The sequence below is a fragment of the Vigna unguiculata genome, chromosome 5 (assembly GCF_037176805.1).
Source record: "Vigna unguiculata cultivar grain cowpea cultivar isolate G323 ecotype 2 chromosome 5, ASM3717680v1, whole genome shotgun sequence".
NCBI classification, from domain to species: Eukaryota; Viridiplantae; Streptophyta; class Magnoliopsida; order Fabales; family Fabaceae; genus Vigna; species Vigna unguiculata.
Genome location: NC_140796.1, coordinates 42,453,603 through 42,480,032, shown reverse-complemented (window position 1 = coordinate 42,480,032; position 26,430 = coordinate 42,453,603). Strand labels below are relative to the sequence as shown.

The window sequence follows — 26,430 nt, the reverse complement described above, 5'->3', positions numbered from 1 at the left end:
TTATTCACACATTAATAATACACAAACCCTTTTATTTTATTTTTGGCCCTCGAGCTTCTTCTCACTCCTTGATGCAAAGGTTCGATCTGCTTTACGTGTGTCCCTTCAAAAATCTTCAGATGTACATCATTTGCCCCTATTTTTATGGAATCTCTTACATAGGCCTAGCACGGCCTTGGCGTGCAAACGCTACCATGCTAAGACTTTCAATTTTTGGATTGTAATTACCATATGGTTGAAAAAAGGAATGTTATTCGATTACATTAGGAAAAATGGTAGTTTTAGGTGGAACTTCTAATATGATATTAACTATTGAAGAAGAATCCAATTATTAAATAAATAACGGCGTCCTCAGTAGACACATAGTTTTAAAACCGATGTGTAGATGGTATAGCGAAAACAGTTCAGAAATATAATGGTACAATATCACATTAAAAAAACTTCAACTTCACATTAATAGTCATCACCCCTTGATATAACTTCTTTGCATGTAGGTCGGAGTAAGATTGTATGTTCGAATTGTGATACATAACTTCCTTTCACATCACACAGAGGAGGATACGGCTGCATAAAAAAACAGAAATTTACTACTTCACGAAAATAATTCCAACGTTAGAATTAGGAAAACAACGACATCCAAAATCAAAAAGACATGTTGCATCAAAGAAAAGACATGTTGGTGCCGAGTATATTATCAAACATGTTCAGCAAGAACACTTGCGATTGACAACACTTTTGTTAGACACAAGTCAATCTGTCTACCATTTAAAAATTCAGCATCCAACTAGTTTGTTTAAGATTTTTTGTTCCAAAAATGTGAATAGAAATGATGCTCATACTAGTATTAGTATTACATGTTATAGACACGAACACATATCAGTGTTCATGCTTCATGGTAAACATAAAGGATAAACTAGATATATAGTCCTTAAGAAACATGAACATGAAGTCAGGGATACTGGATAATAATGTTTTGACAAGCATAAATACTTTCATTAACATGCAGTTATGTTATCCAAAACTTCATGTCTACATTGAAATGCAACCTGAAGAATTTTTTTGGGTGTTAATATTGCATCAGAACTAACGTCAAATCAATCATAATTTTCAAATTACCAACAATGTACACTTTCGGGCTGCAGTTCAGAGTTACCAAAATATCCCTCAGACACCTATTACTTCTCATTGAAGCCACTAAAATATGCATTAAATTTTTAGAAAGTTGCAAAATTATTTATATCTACAAAATGTCATGGTGTTAACAGCTACAGAATCATACCTGAACAATGCCAGAGTCACACAAATTCTTCAATGCCATTAAGTAGTATTTAGTCTCCCCAAGGCGATCTAAATACCGTCTACAAAAGGCCAAAGTAGAGAAGTTCTTGTTAATAGTTGCTAACAGTTGTTTTGCTCTATGCAATCTCAGTGGGATATGACCAACATCAAAATTTTTCATGTAGTGGCTGCATTCCAGGTCTTCTCGTACATATCCTTTTCCTGAGCATAACCATAACATACATAACATTTAAAGACCACTTACGGCCAGAATTGTTCGAAGAGAGTACAATAATCTAACACCCAAAGAAACCACAATACCCGTTGATGCGAAGGTTTCAATAGCAAAAAATTCACCCTCTTCCATCTTTGTCTGCTCCCCGCCTTTCACAATGGGAACAGATTTTCCAGCATGGATTTGGTAGGGACCAATGCTATGTCCATTCAAATTCCGTATACTCTTCACTGCAATAACATTCCAATTGCATATATATCACTTTTTATACGATAACACAATACTGGTATTATTATACTATAGAAATATGCAGACAAATCTAATAAATTATATGATTGTGGGAAAATTCATCATTTAGTCATTTTCAAAACTTTTGACCCATTAATAAACTAAGGCATCAATGGTTATGAATGAAAGTTAACAATATTGTTTCCAACACTTTAGTCAGTTGGGTGCTCTGTTAGCACAAATACTGACAATGACACGGATACTCTGACACATGTAATTTCCAAAATATAGGATATGGAGACACGGATATATATATATATATATATATATATATATATATATATATATATATATATATATATATATCATTATGAATTTTTTAAATTATCAACCAATATTTATGTATTCAAAATCATTTATAAACAAGGTTATTCCAAAATAATAATTTAAACATATTATCACCAAATATAAAAATGAATTTAATCCATCTAACTTCCAAAAAGTGAAAAGAATATATAATCCATCTAAATTCCATTGGTAAAGTAATAACAATAGAAATTTTAGGATGAGAAATGGAAGAAAATAAATAAGCATTACCAAAAATGTGATCGAAAGCACTTGAAAGATGCAAGGTTTTGACAACCTAGTGAAAGATTGTGCTTGGTTGTCGGACTTCGAACTAAGATTCTTGATATGCTTCATTAGAAAAATGTGGTTCAACCTTATTAGATTGGAAGATGTTTGTTGTCTTGCTAGGAAAATCATACAAGGAGAAACATTTATTGAGTGTCACTAATTCTCTTACAAAAGGAACACAGGATGTTTGAATCCACTTTGGGAAAAGGAAGAATTCATCAACAATTAGAATTATAGCAACAATCTACAGTCCAAAGCCAATGCCAATTATTAAAAATGGCATATAGTTGTGGCGGAAGAGGAAGAGAGCGGAGATAGGAGCCTCTCAACTAAAGCCTTGTGGAGCAGATGTGGAGATGTTCTGGGATCACCAGACATTCATGGGCTTAATAAACTCTAAGAGACTAGATAGTTTACTAAGACCATCTACCAAATATGATAGAAACTACTATATCAAATAATAATGAAATCTTAATATATTATACTTCCATTTCTACAATTCAATGCATGCAATGAGAAAGATATGATCGAAATAAAAAGGCGATAAAATATAAGCACAAACATCATTACGAGCATCTACCTGGATACACCTTTCCGTTAATCTCAACCTCATAAGATTCCATCACCTCTTGAATAGCAGCACCAATGTCACAAAGGCGCACATCGATTCCAGCTTCCTAGATGGCAACCATAGCATTCAAAGGAACCAGTAAACTACATGATTTAATTGGTGCATACGAAAACATCAAAACACATAGAGAAAACAATAAAATGAATGGTAGAGGGGGTAAGGAAGAGAAGTTATTTTTCAGGTTAGGCTTATGAAGCTCTTCCATTAAAGAGTTCTATAGATAGAGAAGCCGAGGAAATGACATTTGAGTATTCCTACTCTGGTATTTTTTCTTATTGGATTTAAGCTTGTGAAACAAACTTCAAACCAACTTAAGGTTACAATAAACTAACTTTCTATCAAAATAATAATTGGTATAAAGGAACGTTGTAGATTATAATTAGAGATGTCAAAGTGAGCTCGAACCCGTGAGCCAACCCGGCTCACCACAGGTTCGAGCCGGGCCGGGTTGAAAAAACAAAAATTTTTGTGGTTATGGGTCAAAACGGGTTGAGCTCACTTAACCCACGGGCTATGCGGGTTCGAGCCGGGTTTGAGTGAGCTGACCCACCAACCCACTTAACTTAATAAAATTAATTATTTTAATATTAGGTTACAGAACTGGAATCCCTAAATTGAATTGGAATTCAAAATCCCTAATTGCAATCCTCTTCTTCGATACACTTCCACGACAGATGAATCAAAATCACTGAGCTCCTTTCCCTTCCCTCTGAATCACGATCACGGTAATGGTGGTGCCTCCATTTGGTGGTGGTCGTCTGGTCTGAGGCGTGGTGGTCGTTCGTCGTGTGTCTACGGCGTGGTGGTCGTTCGTCGTGTGTCTACGACGTGGTGGTCGTTCGTCGTCTGCGGCAAAACGGTGTATTCACACCCCATAGGTTTGAGCGATCTGCACCTGTATTCACACATCCTCTGCAGATTCTGAGTTTCCAACCCTAAGGTGCATTTCTATCTCTTGTCGCTTGTCGCTCATCTATGGGGTTCTTATTCTCATGCTATCTTCAGACGTTTGTTTGACTGTCGTCTGGTCTGTGCGTGCTCATTGGTGGTCTGAGTGGTCTACGACGATGCTAGAGTCGACGTTGGTGGCCATTTGGTAGTGTTGTGCACTGGTCTGCGACGACGTTTGGCCTCTCTGCGTTAATTGGAGTTTCTGTGGTGAGAATTTTGGTGTTTCTCAATTACCTTTTTCTTGTTAAATGTTTGAGTCGATTGTAAATTAGTTTTAGCAAGGTGCAATGCAGCGTCTGGTATTTGTTCTTGAATGGTGGAAATTGTTGTTAAGGTCCTTGAATATACAGTTATTCGAAACTCTAATCAGTCCTTGAGTGTGTTTTCCATTTGTTAAATTAGTTATCGAGATTTGTGAGGCGAGTACTAATTTGACTTGAGCAATGCATATTCAGGGAATCTAAGTGCAATTTTCATCATTGAATCACTAGCATGACCAGCCGTAACGGTCTTTTTGGATTTTTTTCTCATAGGCACTTGTAAGAAAAAAATGAAATAAACTTTTGCATAAACCCACAAGCTAAATTTAGCTTATGCATAAATTAATTATAAAAGCCCTTTCATACTTGTTTCTCTAAATAGATTATTTTTTACTTTGTACTTATTGAGAAGTTTGCCTCTTCTTCTAGAAGCACTTGTGTGAAATTTATTCAAGCAGGTCATCTTTGAGGGACTATTTTGGCTATTTGCTCTGAATATTTTCTTTTTTGGATTTCCATTAATTTGTATAGTGCCGAACATGTCCAAATTCTTCTTTGGGAACTAGCCAGAACATTGCATCTCTGTGGTGGCTGCATTAAGCTTGGAAACTTTGGCAGCAACTTGCTGTTTGGTTTACCTCCTTTGGTTGGCAATTTTGTTTCTCCTTCCTTTAAAATTTAAATTAGTTTGTTATTTGTTTTTTGAAAGGAATAACAAAGAAAAGGAAAATATGGCAACACTAAAGACCCACATGAAAAATGTGAATAATCTTTTTCTTTCATGTGCTTAAGAACTTAATAACTGCATCTTATGCAGGTGCCCGGGTTAAGTTTACACTTGCTGATGTTGGTGGCCATTTGTTAGTGTTGTGCACTGGTCTGCGACGACGAGGTGCTTTTTTGGTGTTTTCCTCCTCTACAATCATCCCCTGCCTGCTGCAATCATTGTCTGCTGCAAATAGGTTAGTTGTTCACTCATCTCATGTTTTTGGTTAGATTTGTTCATGTGTTCGATGGCTGTTTTTAGTAAGTTTTTCACACTATTTTTTTCATAAATTAATGTGCAGCATGGAATCTGAAACTATTAATCGAAGTGTGAATGTGAATGTTAATGTTGATGATAATATACATAATCAAATTGCTAATGACCCACAAGAACCACCTACTGTAAACAATGAAGACAGTGAAGTTCAACAAGAAACTAAGAAAGCTAAGACAACTACCTCTGAAGTTTGGAAATATTTTTCTAAAGTTGGAGTAAAAGATGGTAAAGAGAAGGCCAAATGTAATGCATGTGGGCAAGAATATGTTATTGGTGGTACTAAAATAGGCACTTCAACACTGTTGCGTCATTTAAAAAAATGCAATGTTAGCCCAAAATATAAAGATGTAGGGGGAATGATAATTGATAATATGGGAAAGTTAAGGAGTAGGGAACTTGATCACAAGCATGTTAGAGAGATTATGACAATGGCTATTGTCAAACATGGTTTGCCATTTAAGTTTGTTGAATACAAATGGATAAGAGAATTGCTTTCATATTTGAATCCTGATGTAAAGCATGTGAGTAGGAATACAGCTGTTTCTGATTTGTGGAAATTTCATGTTCAAATGAAGGAGAAATTAAAACATGAAATGCATCATTGTCATAACCGAATTTGTTTGACATCAGATTGTTGGACTGCTTGTACTCAAGAGGGATATATTTGTTTAACAGCCCATTTTGTTGATAACAATTGGAAATTGAATAGTAAGATTCTTGCTTTTTGTAAAATGGAACCTCCACACACGGGTCATGATCTAGCAAATAAAGTGTTTGAATGTTTGACTGATTGGAGAATTGATAGGAAAATATTTTCTATAACTTTAGACAATGCTACTGCCAATGACCGTATGCAACATATTTTGGGTGAACAATTAAGCTTACAAAATAGCTTATTATGTGGTGGTGAATTTTTTCATGTGAGGTGTTGTGCTCATATCTTGAATCTTATAGTCCAAGAGGGTTTAAAAGTGGCTGAAGTTGCTTTGCAGAAAATTAGAGAAAGCATTAAATATGTTAAAGGGTCAGAGGCAAGGAAAATGGCATTTACTGAATGTGTTGTTCAAGTGAGGGGCATTGATACTAAAGTGGGTTTAAGGTTAGATGTTCCTACTAGATGGAATTCGACTTTTATGATGCTTGAAAGTGGTCTTAAGTATCGTCGTGCTTTTTCAAGTTTCACCTTACGTGATAGAAATTTTAAACATTGCCCAACAACTGAAGAGTGGAAAAGAGCTGAGAGGATGTGTGAATTTTTAAGGCCATTTTATAAGATAACCAATTTGATTTCAGGCACATCTTATCCAACCTCTAATGAATATTTTATGCAAGTTTGGAAAATTGAGTGGTTGTTAAGGGATACTCTTAAAAGCGATGACCCCTTAATGAAAGACATGGCAAAAAGGATGATGGATAAATTTGACAAGTATTGGGGTGAATATAGTACCATTCTTTCAATTGCTATGATTCTTGACCCACGAATGAAACTTGAAGCACTCCGGTTCTATTACTCCAAGCTTGATTCTTCTACTTGTGATGAAAAGCTTATTCATATAAAAGGGAAGATGTACAAACTTTTTGAAGAATACGTGAGTGTGAAGTCAATTTCATCTAATGCATCAAGTTCTCAATTCACATGTTCAACAGAAGAACATTTGAACATGGAAGAAGACAAAGAGATTGATCCATATAATGTAAGTATGTCATCATTATGTCTTTGTTGTTTATTATTATGTAATCTTTATTAACCAATTGTTATCTTTGGATTATATTTTTATAGGAATATATCAATTATGTAAGCCAAAATGTGAATGTAACTGGCAAGTCTGAGTTGGATCTGTATCTAACTGAAACACCACTTGAGCCAAAGTATTTTCCAAAGTTAGATGTTTTGAGCTATTGGAAGGATCGTCAAGAACGTTATCCAAATCTATGTAGACTAGCATGTGAGGTGTTAAGTATTCCAATAACAACTGTTGCTAGTGAGTCTGCATTTAGCATTGGTGGTCACGTGCTTAACAAGTATCGATCTAATCTTCTTCCTGACAATGTTCAAGCACTGATTTTAACTCAAAATTGGTTACATGGATTTGAAAATATTGGTAATGTATTTTTTCACACTTTTCTTTATATCATACCTCTAATTCTAAATTATATTATTTCCTAATAGTTTCTTCTTGATTTTGAAGATGAAGATAATGAAGATGATCAAAAGGAAGAGGAAGTTGTTCTAGACTTTTCAATCCATGACTCCAATGAACCTCATGTGTAGTAATTCTAGGTAAGGAAACAAAAACTTGTAGTCTTCTGCATACTGTCTCTTTTCTTTTAGTCTATTTTATCTTGTTGCATGATTTACGAGTTTGAGAAGAAAATTTGGGAGTGGTTATAGTTGTAAGAATCTTCCAAATAGTAATGTCTGGAGAGGTATTTAGCTTGGGTACTTTTATGATTTAAGCTTAATGTATTTTATAATTTTACCTTGAACATTTCACTGTTTATATCATCTCTAGATTTAAGTCCAGTGCAACTCTACCCAATTTCACTGTTTATATACTCTAGCTTGGTGTATTGGTGCCCAATCAAATCCAAAGCATTTGTTGTGCTTATTTTAAAACTAGTATTTAACCAATCTGTAGTTTTATCTTTTTAAGTATGATATGAATTAGTTTCTAAACCTTTTACTTTAAATCTTTTTATTCATCACCATTGATGTACATAACTCATGAATATGTGCTTTTTATTAGTTTCTAAATTGTTCTTGTTTTATCATGCTTTATGCAGTCATTTAGCAGCTGCCAAATTATGTTTTTTGCAAGGGGAAGGTTTTGTTTTTTGCAGTTCGTGTAGGACAAGATTTTGAGAACTGCACATGTTAGAAGAGTGGCAAAGGGAGATAGATAAAGCAATTGGAGGATGACAAGATTCAAACATGAACCAAATTTTTTGAATTACCATGATAAAGATGTATACTATTTTCATTTATGTTTTGTTGAATACAATGATACAAATTTCCTAGTATGAGCCTTGTAGTGAGCATGATGGAGACACATTGGTACTTGATTTTATTGTAATTATCATCTCATACATTATTTAAAAAAATTATTTAAATATTAAAATATTTAAAAATTTAAAAAAAATAAAAAATTTAATTTTGTATGCGGGTTGGTGAGCCAACCCACTTAACCCACCAACCCGTGGTGGGTTGAGCCGGGTTGTAAAAAATCTGGCTCACCTTAAAGTGAGTCGGGTTGGGCTCACTCGTTTTCTGACCCGGCCCGTGGTGAGCCAACCCGTGTGAGCCGGGTTGGCTCACTTTGACATGTCTTATAATGGACAACAACTTGTAATAGACACTCTTAACGTGGATTATCAAAGCCAGATATAAATCTGCAATAGTAGACCGGTTGGCATTGTGACAAATGGCATAAAGAATCTATATATATATATATATATATATATATATATATATATATATATATATAGATGGATATATAGATAGATATAAATTGATATGGGTACACCATTTGAGAAGAAAAAAATCTTGATTAAATTTATTCAATGTAAATCAGTACAAGAGAATATATATATATATATATATATATATATAGAGAGAGAGAGAGAGAGAGAGAACTCTACCCCTGGCATAATGATTACAATGATGTCTAGTTTCTTACAATACAAGAGAACATATATAAATCAACTATTAGCAATACTTACAATCCAGTTCAACATGATAGGACCAAACACCAAGGTAGTAAAAATTGAGATTGTGGTTAAGATAGTGAATGGTTCACAAAATCGTAAATCATGAGATTGTGCCATGGATCATTGATTTTACTTTATACAAACAAAATCAATCTCTTGATCAATATTTTGTAAGAACGAGGACAAGAGATGTAAACATGCCACTTCTAAATTTCTTAATTGTAAATTGGATTGGATTTGGGTGAAAGGATGGACATAGCTAGTGCACATTACGTGAAGTACGTTACATATGTCTTTATTGGGTTTTATTTTAATTAAAACCCATTCATCCAAGGTGAACCAGTGCAGCATAAAAACCTAGAACAAGAAGGTGAATTTTAATTTCCTTAATTTTAAATTCAGTTTGGGTTTTATTTTAATTGAAACTTCATCGGTCCAATAAAGTGAATAGGTGATGCAGCAGAAAACACACATAACAGGGTTAATTTTTAATTGCATTAGTTATTAATTGGTGTTAGGTTTTATTTTAACTGAACCCCATTCACCAAAAAATTTGAACCTCTGCAGCAGAAAGTGTTGATCCACACTATTCCATGATTTTCCTTGAAAATCCACATGATTTCATTACCTGACAATCATGTGTAAGATCTGAACTGAAAATACTCCAAGCTCGTAGGATTGAACGTTTCAGGATGTAAATATCAATTTTAACTATACTGCCAAACACATAAGGGTAGACAGACACTTTATTAAAGAAAAATTAATAGTGGCCTAATCACAACTTCATATGTCCCTTCTAGGCTTCAATGAGTAGATATGTCTATAAAAGGTCTTCCCACTAAATGATATCATGATCTCACATGCAAGTTACGAATGATAAGTTATGAATGATAAATATCTATTCACTTGCATGAGGGGGAGTGTTGTTGGAAGATTCTGGAGGTCTCTGTAATAATTAATTTAGGATTAGAGTTCTATATAGAGTGATGTCCTGTCTCATTGAATCAATTCAATAAAATTGCTTATCTTCTATAGTTAATCTTTTTCAAGTATGAATATAAAACTTAGGCTCTTTAGGAAATAAAATGAAATATTGAACTTCATGATCACAAGATGAAGAAGGCATTTAGTTAATAGTTAAAACCAGATCACCCCTGACAAATGTAACGGGTTTAGGCTCATCTCTATGTATTGTCCTATTTATAAATGCATAACCCTATGCGTTTAATACACATTAGGGATTCAGCCTATGCCTCTCTCTCTCCTATTTTAACAATCCCGATAATGAACAAGAAGATTTGCAAGTAGTATGAATGCGAGCAATTTCTATCACATGTCTATTTTCACTATGATATTCCATTCTTAGACATCAATCTTCATCACTAGTTTGCGATGTTCTCTAAGCTCTCCCAATGAGCGCAAAGGTTGGTATTAAAGCTTCTCACCAAGTCTTACAGCTACAAAAGAGTGGTTCCTGTGGTTATGTTGACATACTGCTTTGACAAGGACTAGCCAAGTAGTTGATTCACAACAAGCTCACATGGGCGGCTACGAAGTGTTTGCCAAATACCAATTGCAAGACACAAGACACGAATCTCACACTCGAAATATAAGATTCAAGACAAATTTATTTTTAAGGGCCATGAGACAAGTTTGAATCACACGAATGAGTAGTTAATAATTTAATTATTTCTTTAGACAAATGGAGTACATTTGTCAACATGATATTAACATGATGTATGAGTAGTGTTCTTTAAACAGACTGTTTGTTCTGAGCAATTTGACATTATTAATTGACCATGTTAGATATAGATCTACACAACATAGTACTGCTCGTTTGACAGGGTTAAGCATCTTTTCCAGAATGTACCTTAATACCCGTATTAGTTGCTTCCCGAGAGGCTTCCAGCAATGGATCAAACATAGGGTTGAATGCCACAGTAAAAGCGCAATCAACTATATATCCTAGAAACAGAATCCATAACAAGGGTTCAACAGGAGTAAAATTAAAAAATACACTAGTTACTAGTATTATTATAGCTATAGAAGAATTGATAAACAATTTCCGGTGCATTACCATCAACATGGGTGCCAAAATCCAGTTTCATCACATCATCATATTGAAGTATAGTCTTGTCCCCTGAATTTGGGGTCCAGTGAGCAGCAACCCTGGAGGAGTAAGAGAGTTACATTTAAGAAAACAATATGATGAAAAAACCACAAACAACTGAAACTGTGAACATCGTATTGGAACAACAAATTTTCAACTATCTTTGGCAGTTACTTGTAAGTCAGTTACACAACAAACTATATGCAGTTAATAGGAGAAGTCGCTATGACAAATATACTGATCCAACACATACTTCAGTGTCATGGTTGTCATTGTCAAATAGCAGATCGGCCTACCTGAAAATTCGATAGCAGGATAGTGCAATAACTGCTATTCTAAAACTTCATATGTATATTAAAAAATTAATATATATATATATATATATATATATAAGTATATATAAGCTGGAAAAAGAAAAGAAAATTTTCATACACTAATCATAATTAATAGTAAAAACTATATAGTACCTGAAAAAATATACAGTATAAAGTCAAGAAAAAGCAAATATAAAACCTAAATTAAAAACATATAGTATGCCAATTCTTAATAATACTAATCAGTAACTAAAGTAAAAAATCACAAAATCAATTAAAAATAAGAATTAAAGGCTGCAGAATACAACTAATACAAAAATTCAGAAACCGAATAAGAAACTAAAAGCCACAAGTGAGAGAAAAGCAACTAGAACACAATTTAATAAAAAGATCGAATAAAAACACAGAAAAAAAATAATTTAAAAAATCAGAAACCAAATATGAAATAGAAACACCAGAAAGAAAAATAAGGTCAAAGTATAACATTTAACAATGAAATAATAACCAAAATACAGAATACAAAAATAAAAAAGACTGAAAAAGGAATTAAATGAAATAGTAAATAAATGAAGAAAAAGGTCTTGATAAAGAGGCATGCAATGAGAAGAGGTGTATATATATATATATATATATATATATATATATATATATTCAGTAGTTTTCTTCCTCCCTGCAGAATACAAGGTGCAGTTGAAGATGGCAGTGAACAGTGACAAAGATGATTAGCGAGATGGGGGCAAGCGAACAGTAGTGGTGGCTTAGCGAGAGGGCAGTGAGCGAGAAGGAGTACCATTTATTTAAAAATGAAAGTGAACCCGTGAAAGTGAAAACGCAAACGGACTTATTTAAAACTATTCGTGAGCCCTCGCAGGGCGAGCTGCCTCAGATCTTTAAATACTGAAAATATCTCTGCCGCTTGGCCTTGTTGGGTGAGCAAACAAGATTTGTTGGTCGAACTGACTCATCCAGCGAGCAAAAATTGCAAGGTTGAATGGTAGTTGGGCGAGCAGAAATTGCGAGAGCAAGTGGTCGTTGAGAGAACTGACTTGCCCGGCGAGAAATGCCAATCTTTTTTTTTGGGTGGAAAAGTCAAATACAAGTATATATATATATATATATATATATATATATATATATATATATCTTTGTCCTTAGTTTCATAACCCTTCTTTTTGGTTCTTTTCCTGCACACTTTTTTTTCATCTTTCAATTGTTTGGTTTGTTTTATGTCGATCTTCAAGGTACTTTCTCTCTTAACACAACCTTGATTACACATTTTCTCCTTAGTTATGTTCAAATGGTGTATCTTCAATTTCATTGAATTAAATAGTTTCTAAGTCACAAATTTGATTATTTCTACTACTTTTTAATATTTTTATTTATTGTTTATCTATTTACACAGAAATTTTTTACTCTCAATTTAAAGTGTTGAATTGCTTATATCCTTAATTGACTGGGTAGCATAAAAAACTTGTTATTCATTCTCTTCGATCAGTATCTTTTGTTTCATTTGAAGAACCTTAATTTCACTAAAATAATTTTCATTATCTCTCGATAGTTCCAACTGATTTGATATCTAATAAGTTGTCTTAAATCTTCAAGGTACTTTCCTTCTTATCATACTCTTAATTATACCTTCTTTTTTCTTTACACAATTTTGTTCAATGGTACATCAAATCATTTCTAAGGCACGCATTTGATCAATTTTAATTCTTTTTAATATTGTTATTTGCATTTGATCAATTTTAATTCTTTTTAATATTGTTATTTATTAATTTTGATCATGTAGAATATTATCTCAATGATTTGTTATATAGTTAATTTTGTTTTCTAAGTTGTTATGATAAGTCTAATTTTACTATCCCAATTATGTAAAAACGTTTCATTTATTATAATATAATAATTCGTTGTCATAAATCTTTTCATCAACATCCAACATAAATTTAAGTTCAAAAGATGAAATATCTATGTCTAAATTCGAATTATTATTAATTTAATTTTTCTCTGCGATTTTGTTTAAGTGGTGTATTCTAATCTTTATTAATATAAGAGATCTCATTATAAGGAAATAAAAAGACATTTGAGATATTTTTAAACTTCATTATTTGTTTTGTTCTTATAATTTTTTCTAAATAATTTTTAACTTTATCAACTTTGTTTCATTTGTCCTTTCTTTTTCTTTCATTTGTTACCTATGTTAATTTGCATAAAAAAAGAACACCGTAGATCAAGATTTACAAGTACCAACTCAATAAGAAAACAGATACGGTCGCAAATACGAGTATACATATTACCAAGTGAAGATAGGGTGAGACAAAAATTATACATGTTGGGTATAAGGATGAATTTTTACTTCCGGAATATGTATGGATTGGATAATAAAACTCACACCTGTCCTTGTCCCATTACCATCCCTACCATCCCTAGTCTCGTCCCATTACCATCCCTAGCCGCTATTCACTACCAAGTACAGTGCAACCTTTGATTTGATCATTGTAAAATGATTTCAAATTACTCTTCTTGCTCAAATCTCTTATGGTCACAAATACCAAAGTGTTGCTCTTCTCATGTCAATTATCACATGTTCCCCTCCATTAAAAAGAATCTATGATGTGTAAGCAAGTTAGCTAAAGAAATTGTATATCTATTGAATTTCATGCCACTCGGTATGATTTCAAATCTTAGGTCACCAATCAAGTGTAGGTGCATAGGTATATGGGTCTTGATGGTCTTTATGTGTATCCACACCTTCAACTACAACCCAAATTGGTTCCCATGCACATTTACTTTCCAATTCAATAAACGACACCATAAATAGTTGTACTAAATGTATCATCTTAGGTTAGGCCATCCGAATAGTTACGTTTTTAAGCGTGTGTTACACCAATTTAATTTTATGTTTTCTAATAAAATGTATCGAATTTTAGTTGTACTAGTTGTATGAGAAAGTCACAGACTTCTCCCCACTTTATCTGAATATATTTACTCTTCACCTTTATAATTGGCTTAATAGGACCATCCATGTTCTCTTCACTAATAATTATCACCTTCGTAGATGCTTATTCTCACTTTACTTGGCTATGCTACTTAAACATAATTTAGAAACATTGACTAGTTTTACAAAAATTTTGACCACGGTTGAACTTCAATTTAACATTAGACTCACTTGAGACTGAGACTTTAAAATATGAGTAGTGGACAACAGTACCACTCTCTTCCTCTTCTATTTATAGTGAAGCAAGCACGTACATATGAAAAGATATGAAAAGACTACTCTAAGATACTAGGCATGATTACATGCAACAGTAGATATGGCAGTAGGTAGTTTCCCACACTCAACACCCTACACATAGGGTTAATGATACAATAGGTATAGGTAATAATTCTAACACTCCCCCTCAAGCTGGAGCATACAAATCGTATGAACCAAGCTTGGAACAAATGAACTCAATCCGAGGTCCCCTTAATGACTTGGTCAACACATCTGCAAGTTGGTCATTTGACCCAACGAACTCAGTACAAATTTCCTTGGTCATCAATTTTTCTCGAACAAAGTGGCAGTCAATTTCTATGTGTTTAGTTCTCTCATGAAACACTGGATTTGATGCAATGTGGAGAGCAGCCTGGTTGTCACAATACATCTTCATGGTCTGAATTTCACAGAAGTTAAGCTCTCGAAGAAATTGCTTTACCCATATGAGTTCACACGTGAGAGACGCCATTGCCCGATATTCAGCTTCAGCGGTGGATCGAGCCACTACATTTTGCTTCTTACTTTTCCAAGAGATAACATTTCCTCCGAGGAGGACACAATATCCCGTAGTAGAGCGTCTGTCAATAGGAGAGCCTGCCCAATCAGCATCACAGTACCCAGAGATTTGAACATTTCCTTTATCTTCATATAGCAAACCTTGCCCTGGAGCCTTCTTGAGGTACCTTAAAATACGGATGATGGCATTCCAATGTCCAAGACATGGAGTCTGCATAAACTGGCTAACAATTCCAACTGCGAAAGATAGATCAGGCCTCGTAATAGTGAGATAAATTAACTTTCCAACGAGCCTCCTATATCTCTCTGGATCGGAGAATAATTCGCCTTCTACTGTTGTTAACTTCTGATTCGGGTCCATAGGACTCTCTACTGGTCTGCAGTCAATCATACCTGTTTCTTGTAATATATCAAGAGCATATTTCCTTTGAGAGATTACAACTCCATCTTTTGACTGAGCTACTTCAATGCCCAAGAAGTATTTGAGGCTTCCGAGATCCTTGGTTTGAAAATGTTTACACAAGTGCTCCTTCAGTTGAGATATTCCAGTAGTATCATTTCCTGTAATAACAATATCATCAACATATACTATTAGGTAGACACATTTCCCAGGAGAGGTATGTTTGTAAAAGACTGAGTGATCTGCCTCACTGCGCCTTAACCCAAATTTCTGAACAATGGAGCTGAATTTTCCAAACCAAGCTCGTGGTGATTGTTTGAGGCCATATAAAGATCGATGCAATTTGCATACCATACCAGACTCCCCCTGAGCAACAAACCCAGGAGGTTGCTCCATGTAAACTTCCTCCTCAAGATCACCATGAAGGAAGGCATTTTTGATATCCAATTGATGAAGAGGCCAGTGACGAATTGCTGCCATTGCAAAGAAGAGGCGAATAGTAGTCATCTTGGCCACGGGAGAGAAGGTGTCACAATAGTCAAGGCCATAAACCTGAGTGTACCCTTTTGCAACCAATCGGGCTTTGAGTCGATCAACCTGACCATCAGGGCCAACTTTAATTGCATACACCCATCGACAACCAACAGCCTTCTTACCCAAAGGGAGGGGCACGAGCTCCCAAGTATGATTGCTTTCAAGAGCCTGCATCTCTGCAATCATGGCTTGTCGCCATCCAGGATGATCAAGTGCTTCATTCACATTTTTGGGAATAACAACAGAAGACACTGAGGATAAAAGTGAACAATAGGAAGGCGATAATCGGTGATAGCTAAGAAAATTATAAATGGGATGTGGATTTCGAGAGGAACGAGTACCTTTTCTGAGAGCAATGGGCCAACCTGAATCACCTTCATCAGGAGTCATGGGATCAAGAGACGAGGGAGAAGAATCTGAAGTAGGGGATTCACCATGTTCTTGAACAACTGGACTATTCGTCGGCGTCCTGTGTTGGAGAGAGTCAATAGGTGGAGATGATGGCTCAGGAGGACTTTGGTCGAGACTTGGAGGGACAGGGACATTGGAAATATTGTATTCAACCACGGGAATAGGAAGGACCTGCTGGATGACATGGACATCTTGAACAGATGGAGAGAAGTAAGGGGTCTGTTCAAAAAATGTAACATTGGCAGACATGTAATATTTCTTGGTTTCAGGAGAGTAACATCGATACCCTTTTTGAAGTCGTGAATAGCCCAAGAAAACACATTTGAGAGAGCGAGCAGAAAGCTTGTCTAACCCGGGAGACATGTCATGAACAAAACATACACAACCAAAAACTCTAGGGGGAGTGTTAAAGAGAGGATTGTCTGGAAACAGAATGGAGAAAGGGACCTTATGATTGAGAGAGGAAGATGGCATCCGATTAATAAGAAAACCTGCAGTTAAGATGGCATCTCCCCAGTGATGGACAGGAACGTTGGCACTAAGCAAAAGGGTACGAGCAGTTTCAACTAAGTGTCGATTTTTCCTTTCTGCTATACCATTTTGTTGTGGCGTATGAGGACAAGTAGACTGGTGCAGGATACCATGGGAACTCAAAACATTAGAAAGAGCAGACGAAAAATACTCTTTGGCATTGTCACTTCTTAAGATTTTAATTACTTGACCAAATTGATTCTTGATTTCATTCAAAAAGGATGTGAAGAGGGATAATAATTCAGAACGATCTTTCATAAGATAAACCCAAGTACATCTCGAATATTCATCAATGAAAGTAACAAAATACCTAAAGCCAAAAGATGAGACACGACTAGGTCCCCAGATATCGGAATGGATGACAGAAAAACTAGAAGTACACTTTGATTGAGATCTTTTAGGAAAGGTAGATCTAACATGTTTTCCTAGTTGACATGACTCACATTCTAAAGTCTGGAGACGACTAAGTTCAGGAAACATTTTCTTTAACTTGGACAAGTGAGGGTGACCAAGCCGATCATGTAACATTTTAGGATTGGGGGCTGCAACACATGACACACGTGGACGAGATCCAAAATGGTATAATCCGCCCGCTTCATATCCTTCTCCAATCCGTCTCCCCGAGCCACGCTCCTGTATAACAAAAGATTTGTCATCGAAGGTTACAGAGCAATTCAATGTTTTGGTTAACTGACTTAAGGAAATTAAATTGAAAGGACAATTAGGGACAAAAAGGACAGATTTTAGATTTAAGGACGGAGATAAGATGGCTTGACCGACTCCCTTTGAGGATGTTTTAGAACCATTTGCGAGGGTTATAAAATGAGATTTTTCTTGGAATGAGATGGTTGAGAACAAGGAGGTATTACCAGAAATGTGATCAGAAGCACCAGAGTCAATTACCCATGAATTGTGACCTTCCATGGATTGAGAGATGCAAACAGTTGATGTACTTGGAGCTTGGGATGACTGTGCCAAGCTGTTGGATTTGAGGCGTAGGTACTCTTGATACTCGTCCTCAGTGAACTTGGAGTCAGTAGTCTCTGCCTGGGAGACATTGGCTGTTTTGGCAGGAAATCCATGTAAAGTGTAGCAGTTTTCTTGGGTATGACCCATCCTTTTACAATACGTACACTGAGGACGCCCACGACCTCCACGTCCACCTCCTCTAGTTCCACGACCTCCTCTTCCTCGGGTGGCAACCATGACAGATGGTTCCACTACAGCAAGAGTTTCGGGAGTTTGAAGAGTTGGAACACGTATCATGCGGGAGATCAAAGTTTCCATGGAAGGAACCTCATGAGAGGTCAAAAGCTGATCTCGGATATGATTAAAGTCTGGGTGTATAGCGCGGAGGATCATTACCATATAGTACTTGTCAAGCTTTTTCTTCATTTCATCTAGAGAGTCGACTTCCAAGAACATTCGGAGTTCTTCCACAGCAGCTTGAGCGTCATTCATGAATGACATCATATCATGGTTAGTCATTTTCATAGATGCCAACTTGTTCGCCGAATCATAGAGGCGTTGAATATCATTTGCATAGATATTCTGAGTTCGCTTCCAAAACGAGTGGCAAGTTTTGAAGGCCCGTAGGGACATCAAAAGTCGTGGTTCCACCGATTGCCACAATAGAGCACATAGTTGGAAATCCGCTTGTTTCCACTGTTCAGCTTTTTCAGAAGGTACGTGGCTGCCATCTTTCTCAAGGTGTTCGTGGTGTCCTTGACCGAGAAACCACATCTCGACGGCAGCGGACCAAGATAAGTAATTTTGGCCATTTAGTTTCTCGGACGTAATGCAGGGGCTTCCAGAGAATGAAATAGCACTCCCAGTTCCTCCAGTGGCCATGATAAAGAGAGGATCTCGGAAAACAGTAAAACAGTGACGAAAACAGTGAAACAGTGACGATTTTCGACTTCGAAAGGGACGATTTCCACAAGAGGTGCTACTGAACTTCACCGGAACAGAGATTTGATGGTCAAAACGGGTAGAGGAGGCTCCGACGACGGCGACGGAGGTGGCGCGACGACGAACTGGCGACGGGAAGGCGGCGCGTGAGCGGCACGCGCCTGACTGCAGCGAACAGAGAAGACGCGCGTGGAGGCGCGTGGCGACGGCGCTACCTGCGACACCGGCGGGGTTGGCTGTCGCGCGGAGAGGCGGTTCAGATCCGGTGGTTTCCGGACGGAACTGCGTCGGTGGACGGCGGCGGACGGCGACGGACGGCGGCGGACGGTGGCGGACAGCGGCGGAGGACGCAGACAGTGGCGGACAGTGTTGAGAAGTTGTTTGACAGTGTTGGGTAGTTCAGAAACGAGGTTAACCGAACTTAGACAGCCGCGGACAGCGGCGGTGACTAACGGCGATCAACCGCGGACAGCGGTGACGGACCAGCTGAGACAGAAACCAGAGCGGGATCGACCCGCTCTGATACCAACTTGAGACTGAGACTTTAAAATATGAGTAGTGGACAACAGTACCACTCTCTTCCTCTTCTATTTATAGTGAAGCAAGCACGTACATATGAAAAGATATGAAAAGACTACTCTAAGATACTAGGCATGATTACATGCAACAGTAGATATGGCAGTAGGTAGTTTCCCACACTCAACACCCTACACATAGGGTTAATGATACAATAGGTATAGGTAATAATTCTAACAGACTCAATTTACAAATTGACAAAGGAGGACCATTGAACACAAACAAAGACATATGGTTGAACTTGGTCCCACCCTACCCAGTCATGCTTATTAATCAACTTTTCTAATTGGTTCTTCCACCTTTCTTCCTCACATTCCAGATCATCCAACGCACGATTTTGCCATCTTTTTTATTAGTAGGTGCTATTACTACGTTTTCTCAAGCACATTCGTTTTGATTTAATTTTTCTTTAACAATCACTCATCCAGATTGATTCCCACATCATTAAGGCTCTTCATGGCACTTCACTCGATATTTAGTACAAAAAGGGAGAAACCACGTCTACAGAGGAAAGTAGAAAACAAAAGTATAAAGTGTTACCAGTTTAAAGAGCATCCTGTGGGGAATGCAATGCCAGCTTGAAGGCCATCCTCTGATATTAGCTTACGAACAGTGTTCTCCAATGTTTCACATAAGTCGGTCATTAACATTCCAGGCTTTATAATGCCTTTCATATATTTGCGAACCTACTTACAGATAAAAAGAGTATACTGAGTTACAGATATAAATAATAACATCATTAATGAAAAAATAAATATAAAAAACCAGATGGAACAACAAGGTATATATACAAAAGGAAACCAAGACTTATTTGAATATAACGGAGTACAAGGAATGTGAGAGCATGATTGAACATTTGAATATTACTAATAGTATATTTTGGACATATATTCTAATCACTTGATCTGTATTAAACCTACCTAATTTTCTCTAAAAATTTGCCACAATTCTTGAAGAACTTAAAATAAGGGTCAGACCCACTATAATTTTTCCCTCCACTTCCCACCTTCATTTCCTTCTCTATACCATATTCAAACCATAAAAAGTGACAATCTTGACAAATTTTATTTTCAAAAACTAGCCATCAAAATAAAGGGTTATAAGAGCTGGAAAGTAAACCAAAATTACAACCTGACGATGAACTTCTGCTGCTCGACGAACTGAATTATATATTGGTTTCTGCAGGCGCTCCAGTTCTCTCTTCTCCTCTGATGTAGTTCTCCATAGGTTACTGGCATAAAGATTCTAACATTACAAAGAAAATTTACATAGAATATTTAAAAAAGGATGAGAGTCAAACAGCTGTAAATGTCAGTGTGTAAGTTCACTCACATGTCACTTGTGTAGACAATTAATTATACTTCCAATAGTAGGCTTCTTTCACTCATTTGGTTTATTTCAGATTTGAGGGGAGTCTCAATAGCTTTGATAAGGATTTATGGTTGAGCAAATGAAAATTATTATGATTTATAATACTCCAAGATTGAAAAAAAAAATTAGCTATTTTTAGCTTTTTTTCAAAATCCTAGAAAAACAACATCTTTAGGACCATAATCTCTTAGTGCAATCCTATTTCCAGTCAAAGCAGTGAGGTGAAATGTAGTTTGGAAAACCATATAAAAAATCAGTACGGCAGTATGGCAGGTCACTGCGGCTACTGTATTAAATACACTGGCTGCATACTTTCAAAAAATGAAAACTAGTAAACACAACCATAATTAGGGTTAGAGATGTTTTTGGCTCGTTCTATAATACCAAATTTTGGTATTAGTCATCTAAAACTTGGCTTCCTGTTGTTTTTATTTAAAAGACAAATCTTTTTTGTTTGTTACTTAACATTGATTTGTTAAGTCTGGACTCTTTACATGTCAAATGGACTGCTAGCAGAAATTTGACATGCTTGTTTTCTCCAAAATTGCTAGAGAACTTCCGATTTGACATGCTTCTATCGGTAAGTATTTCAAGTAATATGCTTGGTCTGAAAGCGAATAAATAAATGCTGTTTCAACAGGAATATTATGGTAGCATTATTCCTTGTAATGACTACATCATCAACATACACAACTAAGTAAACATATTTTCCACGAGAATTATGAAATTAGAAAACCAAGTGATCTACTTCACTATATAATTCAACACAATACAATTTTTCAAACCAAGTTGTTGGAGATTGTTTAAACCTAGAGAGATTGACAAAGTTTGTAAACGAGAATAGAGAATAGACTCTGCCTAAGCAACAAATCCAAGAGGTTGTTTTATGTAGATTTCTCACCAAAATCACCAAGAAGAAAGACATTTTAATGTCTACCTGATGGAGGGCCCAACGGTGAATAGCAATCACAACAAGAAAAAAGACAAATCATAGTGATTTTGACAACAGGAGAAAAAGCATCCCCATAATCAAGACCATATATCTAGGTATCCCCACGACCAACCTTACTATTTTGCCCAACTTTGATATAAAGTTCCATTTGGAAAAAAAAAAAACAAAGGATATCATGCAGTGATAATAGCATTTAATGAGTGAGTAGGGAGGACAATTAGAACTAAATTGCATTTAACGATAATATGTAGGGAGGTATATGAAACAAAGGATGAAAGATGGAAATTGCTTTTAGTGGCTAATTTGCATTCAACATTGAAAGACTAAATTGAAAAAACATACACTGCCAAGGACAGAAAAGATCATTCAGTCTTCTTTTTTACTTAGGTAGATTTAGATGACCCAAGCAATCATGAAGCAGCTTCATAGGCAACGATTAAAATCAAGACAGACATTTGTTTCAGTGATAGAGTCCTTGACATTCATGTCTTATGCCAATCAATCAACTCATACCAAGTTCCTCTATAACAAAATAATTCTCATCGGATGACATTGAACAATTCAATGATTAGTTAGTTGACTAAGGAAGATTAAATTGAAAGGAAAATTAGGGACAAAATGAACAAACTTCAAGTTTAAGGAAGGAGAAAGACAAATTGAACCAAGTCACCGGAAAGCAACTTTAGAGCCATTTGCAAGGGCAGTCAAATGAGGAAATTTTGGAGAAGATAATGAGGTGAATAAGGAAAAATAATGGAGAAGTAATCAAAAGCACCAAAATCAATTATATGTGGACCTTGACAATCAATAGATAGAGAAAAGTGGGTCGTGGAGGATGGTTGGGCTTTGCAATTGGATTTCAATCAAAGGTCTTCGCTATACACATCTTCAAAAAGCCGGTGCTCGATTTGGCTTACATGAATACATTGGCTAACAATGCAAGGAATAACACATTTCTTGAGTGTGTCCCATCCTCTTATAATAAGAACACTGAGTTCAACCACTTCTCTCACCACGTCCACCTCAACTTCCATGTACTCCTCTTCCATGACTTGACACCATGGAAGAGAAATCAATAGATTCAACCAAATTTTCATTCCTTTTAAGAGTAGCAACACAAAGTTGAGTAATTAAGGAACATGTATCTTCCTTATTCCTTCCAATGAGTCAGCATCAAGGAACATCTTCAACTCTTCCACAGCTGTGTGGACTTGGGCAACAAAGGATATCATGTCAAGGTAATTGTTTTAGAGATGCCGACTTTCTGGAAAAAAATACTTTTGGCGTTCTTCCAAAAGGAACAACTCAAATGAAATTTCAGCTTCTGTAACCAACTCAACAGCTGTCATAACTAAGATGTAGCTCTAACCTACCTGCAGATCTATATTACTAACACTAGCTCTATGTTAACAAGCACACCACTGGTTCAGCCTAGCTTTAGAAAGATAGAGCGGCACGGCACAAAATGCAATTGACTGTTCCTTCTAAACTAAATATATCCAACAAAAGTTCTGCTCAAGCTGCTACAGTCTTGTGCATTCTTGTTTTGTTATTTTCAAGACTTTGGGAGAAGTATAGGTGGTCAACAAAATAAGCATCTACCTACCACGTTAAAATGATATTTTGTCAATTTTTATATTGCAAAGCTTAGATACTTTCTGTTTCAAATGTGGTTAATTAACAACAACAAAAAATAAAAAAATAAAACTTTAGCCGGACAATATGCTTCCTCTGTTTTTTTTTTCCCTTTTCAAAGTAGCAACCCGTCAAACAAAAAAGAAAAAAATGGTAACAGAGTTCATTTTACTCATAATTTCAAATCAAATTTGCAAGAAAAAATGTCAGATATTGCTGAAATTTATTCATCATCAACTTACTCATCTTTGTATTGCTGAATTTCACCTTCAGGGAAATCTCCAGATGGAAATAGGTCAATAACAGAAATTGATGGTGGATCAGTTTGTTCTAAGATTTCTTTCTTTTTCCTGGTCACCCAAAAAAATCAGAAATTCAGAAAAATTTCACCATCAAGAGAACAAGCATTAATGGCAGAATTCAAGTCCTCACTTGCTTCTAGCTTTCTTCTTTTTCTTCTTTTGAACTTCTGTCCGAAGAGAAAATGATTTAACATTAACAACATCATAAAATATATCAGATCCGATATAATCCAAAAGTAAAGCATTAAGCAAGTTTGTGTTCCTCACTGTGAAATGATTAAGCAGGATGATATGGAATCTATGTTTTCATGTGCTATTGATCATGAAATCATGATCTTTCAAGATGTGAATATATTGTTTCTGTTGTAAGAATGTGCGTGACAGCATCAAATCCAATCAAGTTAATTCACTTGAAAACTCATTTGTGGAAATCATGTATGCAAGAATGGTATTTACGTAGCTTTAATAGTATATTTAGTTTACATTTTAGGTATTTGTTTTTCAAATTCTTTCAATCAAATTATGAGTATAAGGTCAAGTTAATTTACACATGTTTGTGAGCTTTCTTGAGGCTTATTTTTTTTATGATATTTGTGACACAATATTTTAGTTGGACCAGGGAAAATAAGTTAAAGTAGGATTAAAATAACTGTGTTTTATACTTTCTTTCTGTGTTGTACAAGTGTACATCACAATAACAATGCGCCCATTCAAAAACAAAGCTTCCAATAATAATTTGACAAAAATGGTATATTTAATAAAAAGAATTACAACCGATTAGAATGTATGGGAGGTAAATCCTGCTGTAGGAGACAAATGTATTCACCTCGTACATGCAAAAGAATTATTTTATTGTTAAACTTTAAAAGATTTGGCAGAAATAAATAAATAAACTGAGTTACTCAGAAAATAAATGAAATATGGACTCATATCTTAACACTTTATTATAAACATGTAATGTGGCAATTAAATAATTTATATTAGGTGAATTCATTTTGCATATAGTTACTACCTTTACTGTCATCTCCTTCTTTTACAGACAATGTAGAAAGGTCACCAACCCCTTCTACGATACTTTGAAGGTCTGAGGCTCCATTTTCTTCTTGCAAGTTGTTCAATTGAGAATTTTCCTCCGCCATTAAAGAAAACCTGCATCCTCAATGAAATTAAAATTGTCAATTCTACAAAACAACCCAAACTTCAATAACAGAAAGAGTGGTTCATCCTGTCCAGTAAGTTCAATGTCAGAATCTAGTTTAGTATATATCAGAAGTCAACAATTTATGTACAACAAGGAGAGATAAGTTACAAAGTAAGGAAGGAAATGTCTATATTGAATACAAGAAACATGACAATCAAACCAGCGAGTTAACTCGTTAACTCGGACGACCTTACAATTTTATATTTGTTGTAAACTCGGGAAATCGGTGAACTCGGTCAAACTCGTGATTTTGCAACCGAGTTGGCGAGAGTTCGAAGAGAAAATCTTTTAAAACCCAAAACAACATTGGTTGGTGTGCGAGAGAAAAGAAAACTCACTGATTAGGGGATTAGGGTTCCACTCTTGTTCTTCTGCCACCCTACACTGGTTCGTTCCTTCTTTTGAACCGCTCGCCTTCGAGTCACAGACTGTCGTCGTCGTGAGCCCTCGCCGTCGTCGTCCGGCAGGTTGAGAGTAAAAGCTGGAGGCTTGGTGGAGAAAGGAAGATCACTCTGCACTGTTTCCTTCTGTGTAAGCGGCGGTGTGGGTGGGATTTTAATTGATTTCAGTTTCTCTCCTCAGACTAATCTCATCTAGGTTTAATTATGTTTTAACCTCGGATAAATTTCAAAACAATTCTAATAATTATTTTGATTTATTAAATATTCAATAAATTTATATTTTTTAATTGAATTTTTATTGTTAAAATTTTTGGTTAATGGATAATATAACTGTTAAATAATTGATATAAATATTATTTGGTGACTTTAGAATAAATTACCATCGCATTTTATTTTATTTTTTTATTATTTTAAACTTCCATAATTTATGATTCTATAATGCTAATATTTTATAACTTATAATTTTTTAATGTTATAGTCGTATAATTTTATAATTTTATATTTTTATAATTTTATAATTTAAAGAATATGGTGACTATTTTGTAAATGATATAATAAGATAATAATTATTAGGATAGTAATTTAACAGTTACATAATCACACGGAAATTTAATAGTAATGATTCAATTGAAAAAATATATATAATTTTATTAAGTACTTAACCTACAAGGAAAAAAATGACCAAAAAAAATAATATTATATTATTTATAATATATTTTTGATTAACTTTTATAATTAGGAAATATGAATTATTTTTAAGAGAGGGGAGAAGGGGTAGGGTTGGACCTTGTACCAGAAAGAGAATTTTACCGTGGTGTGCTTCAACATGTGCTTCAACATTAGGAGAGAAAGATAATATCATGAATAAATTGTTGTCCCTTGATTTATTACATTATATGATGAATTGATATGCTATAATTCCTTACATGATTTGATCACTCTTTACCATATTTAAATATTTGTATTAATTATTTGATTCATATCTTATTTTGTGTTACATTTTGTATGTATAAATATAACTTTTCATATTAGTAATAAGGTAC

General features: G+C 35.2%; 1 protein-coding gene across 1 annotated transcript; it reads right to left on the bottom strand.

The window, feature by feature from the left end:
- Positions 1–312: 312 nt before the first annotated feature.
- LOC114184851 (methionine aminopeptidase 2B-like) lies at positions 313–25,584 on the bottom strand. The gene is made up of 12 exons (XM_028072198.2): positions 25,325–25,584; positions 24,798–24,934; positions 23,916–23,952; positions 23,726–23,833; positions 20,657–20,756; positions 20,066–20,211; positions 11,047–11,138; positions 10,840–10,934; positions 2,958–3,054; positions 1,600–1,743; positions 1,280–1,500; positions 313–564 (listed from the first exon to the last, which is right to left on the bottom strand). Exons 2-12 carry the CDS (start codon positions 24,922–24,924, stop codon positions 454–456), a joined length of 1,278 nt encoding a protein of 425 aa, XP_027927999.2. The 5' UTR covers positions 24,925–24,934; positions 25,325–25,584; the 3' UTR covers positions 313–453.
- Between the last annotated feature and the right edge of the window lie 846 nt (positions 25,585–26,430).

Bases quoted from the DNA above. Each gene is read 5' to 3' on its own strand.
- LOC114184851 (XM_028072198.2), bottom strand. From the start codon at position 24,924: ATGGCGGAGGAAAATTCTCAATTGAACAACTTGCAAGAAGAAAATGGA. The intron at 20,212-20,656 runs GTTGTAATTTTG...ATCTGTAAGTAG, and splicing joins CAGCAGAAGTTCATCGTCAG to GTTCGCAAATATATGAAAGG. The intron at 11,139-20,065 runs GTAACACTTTAT...TTACTCCTCCAG, and splicing joins ACAGGATGCTCTTTAAACTG to GGTTGCTGCTCACTGGACCC.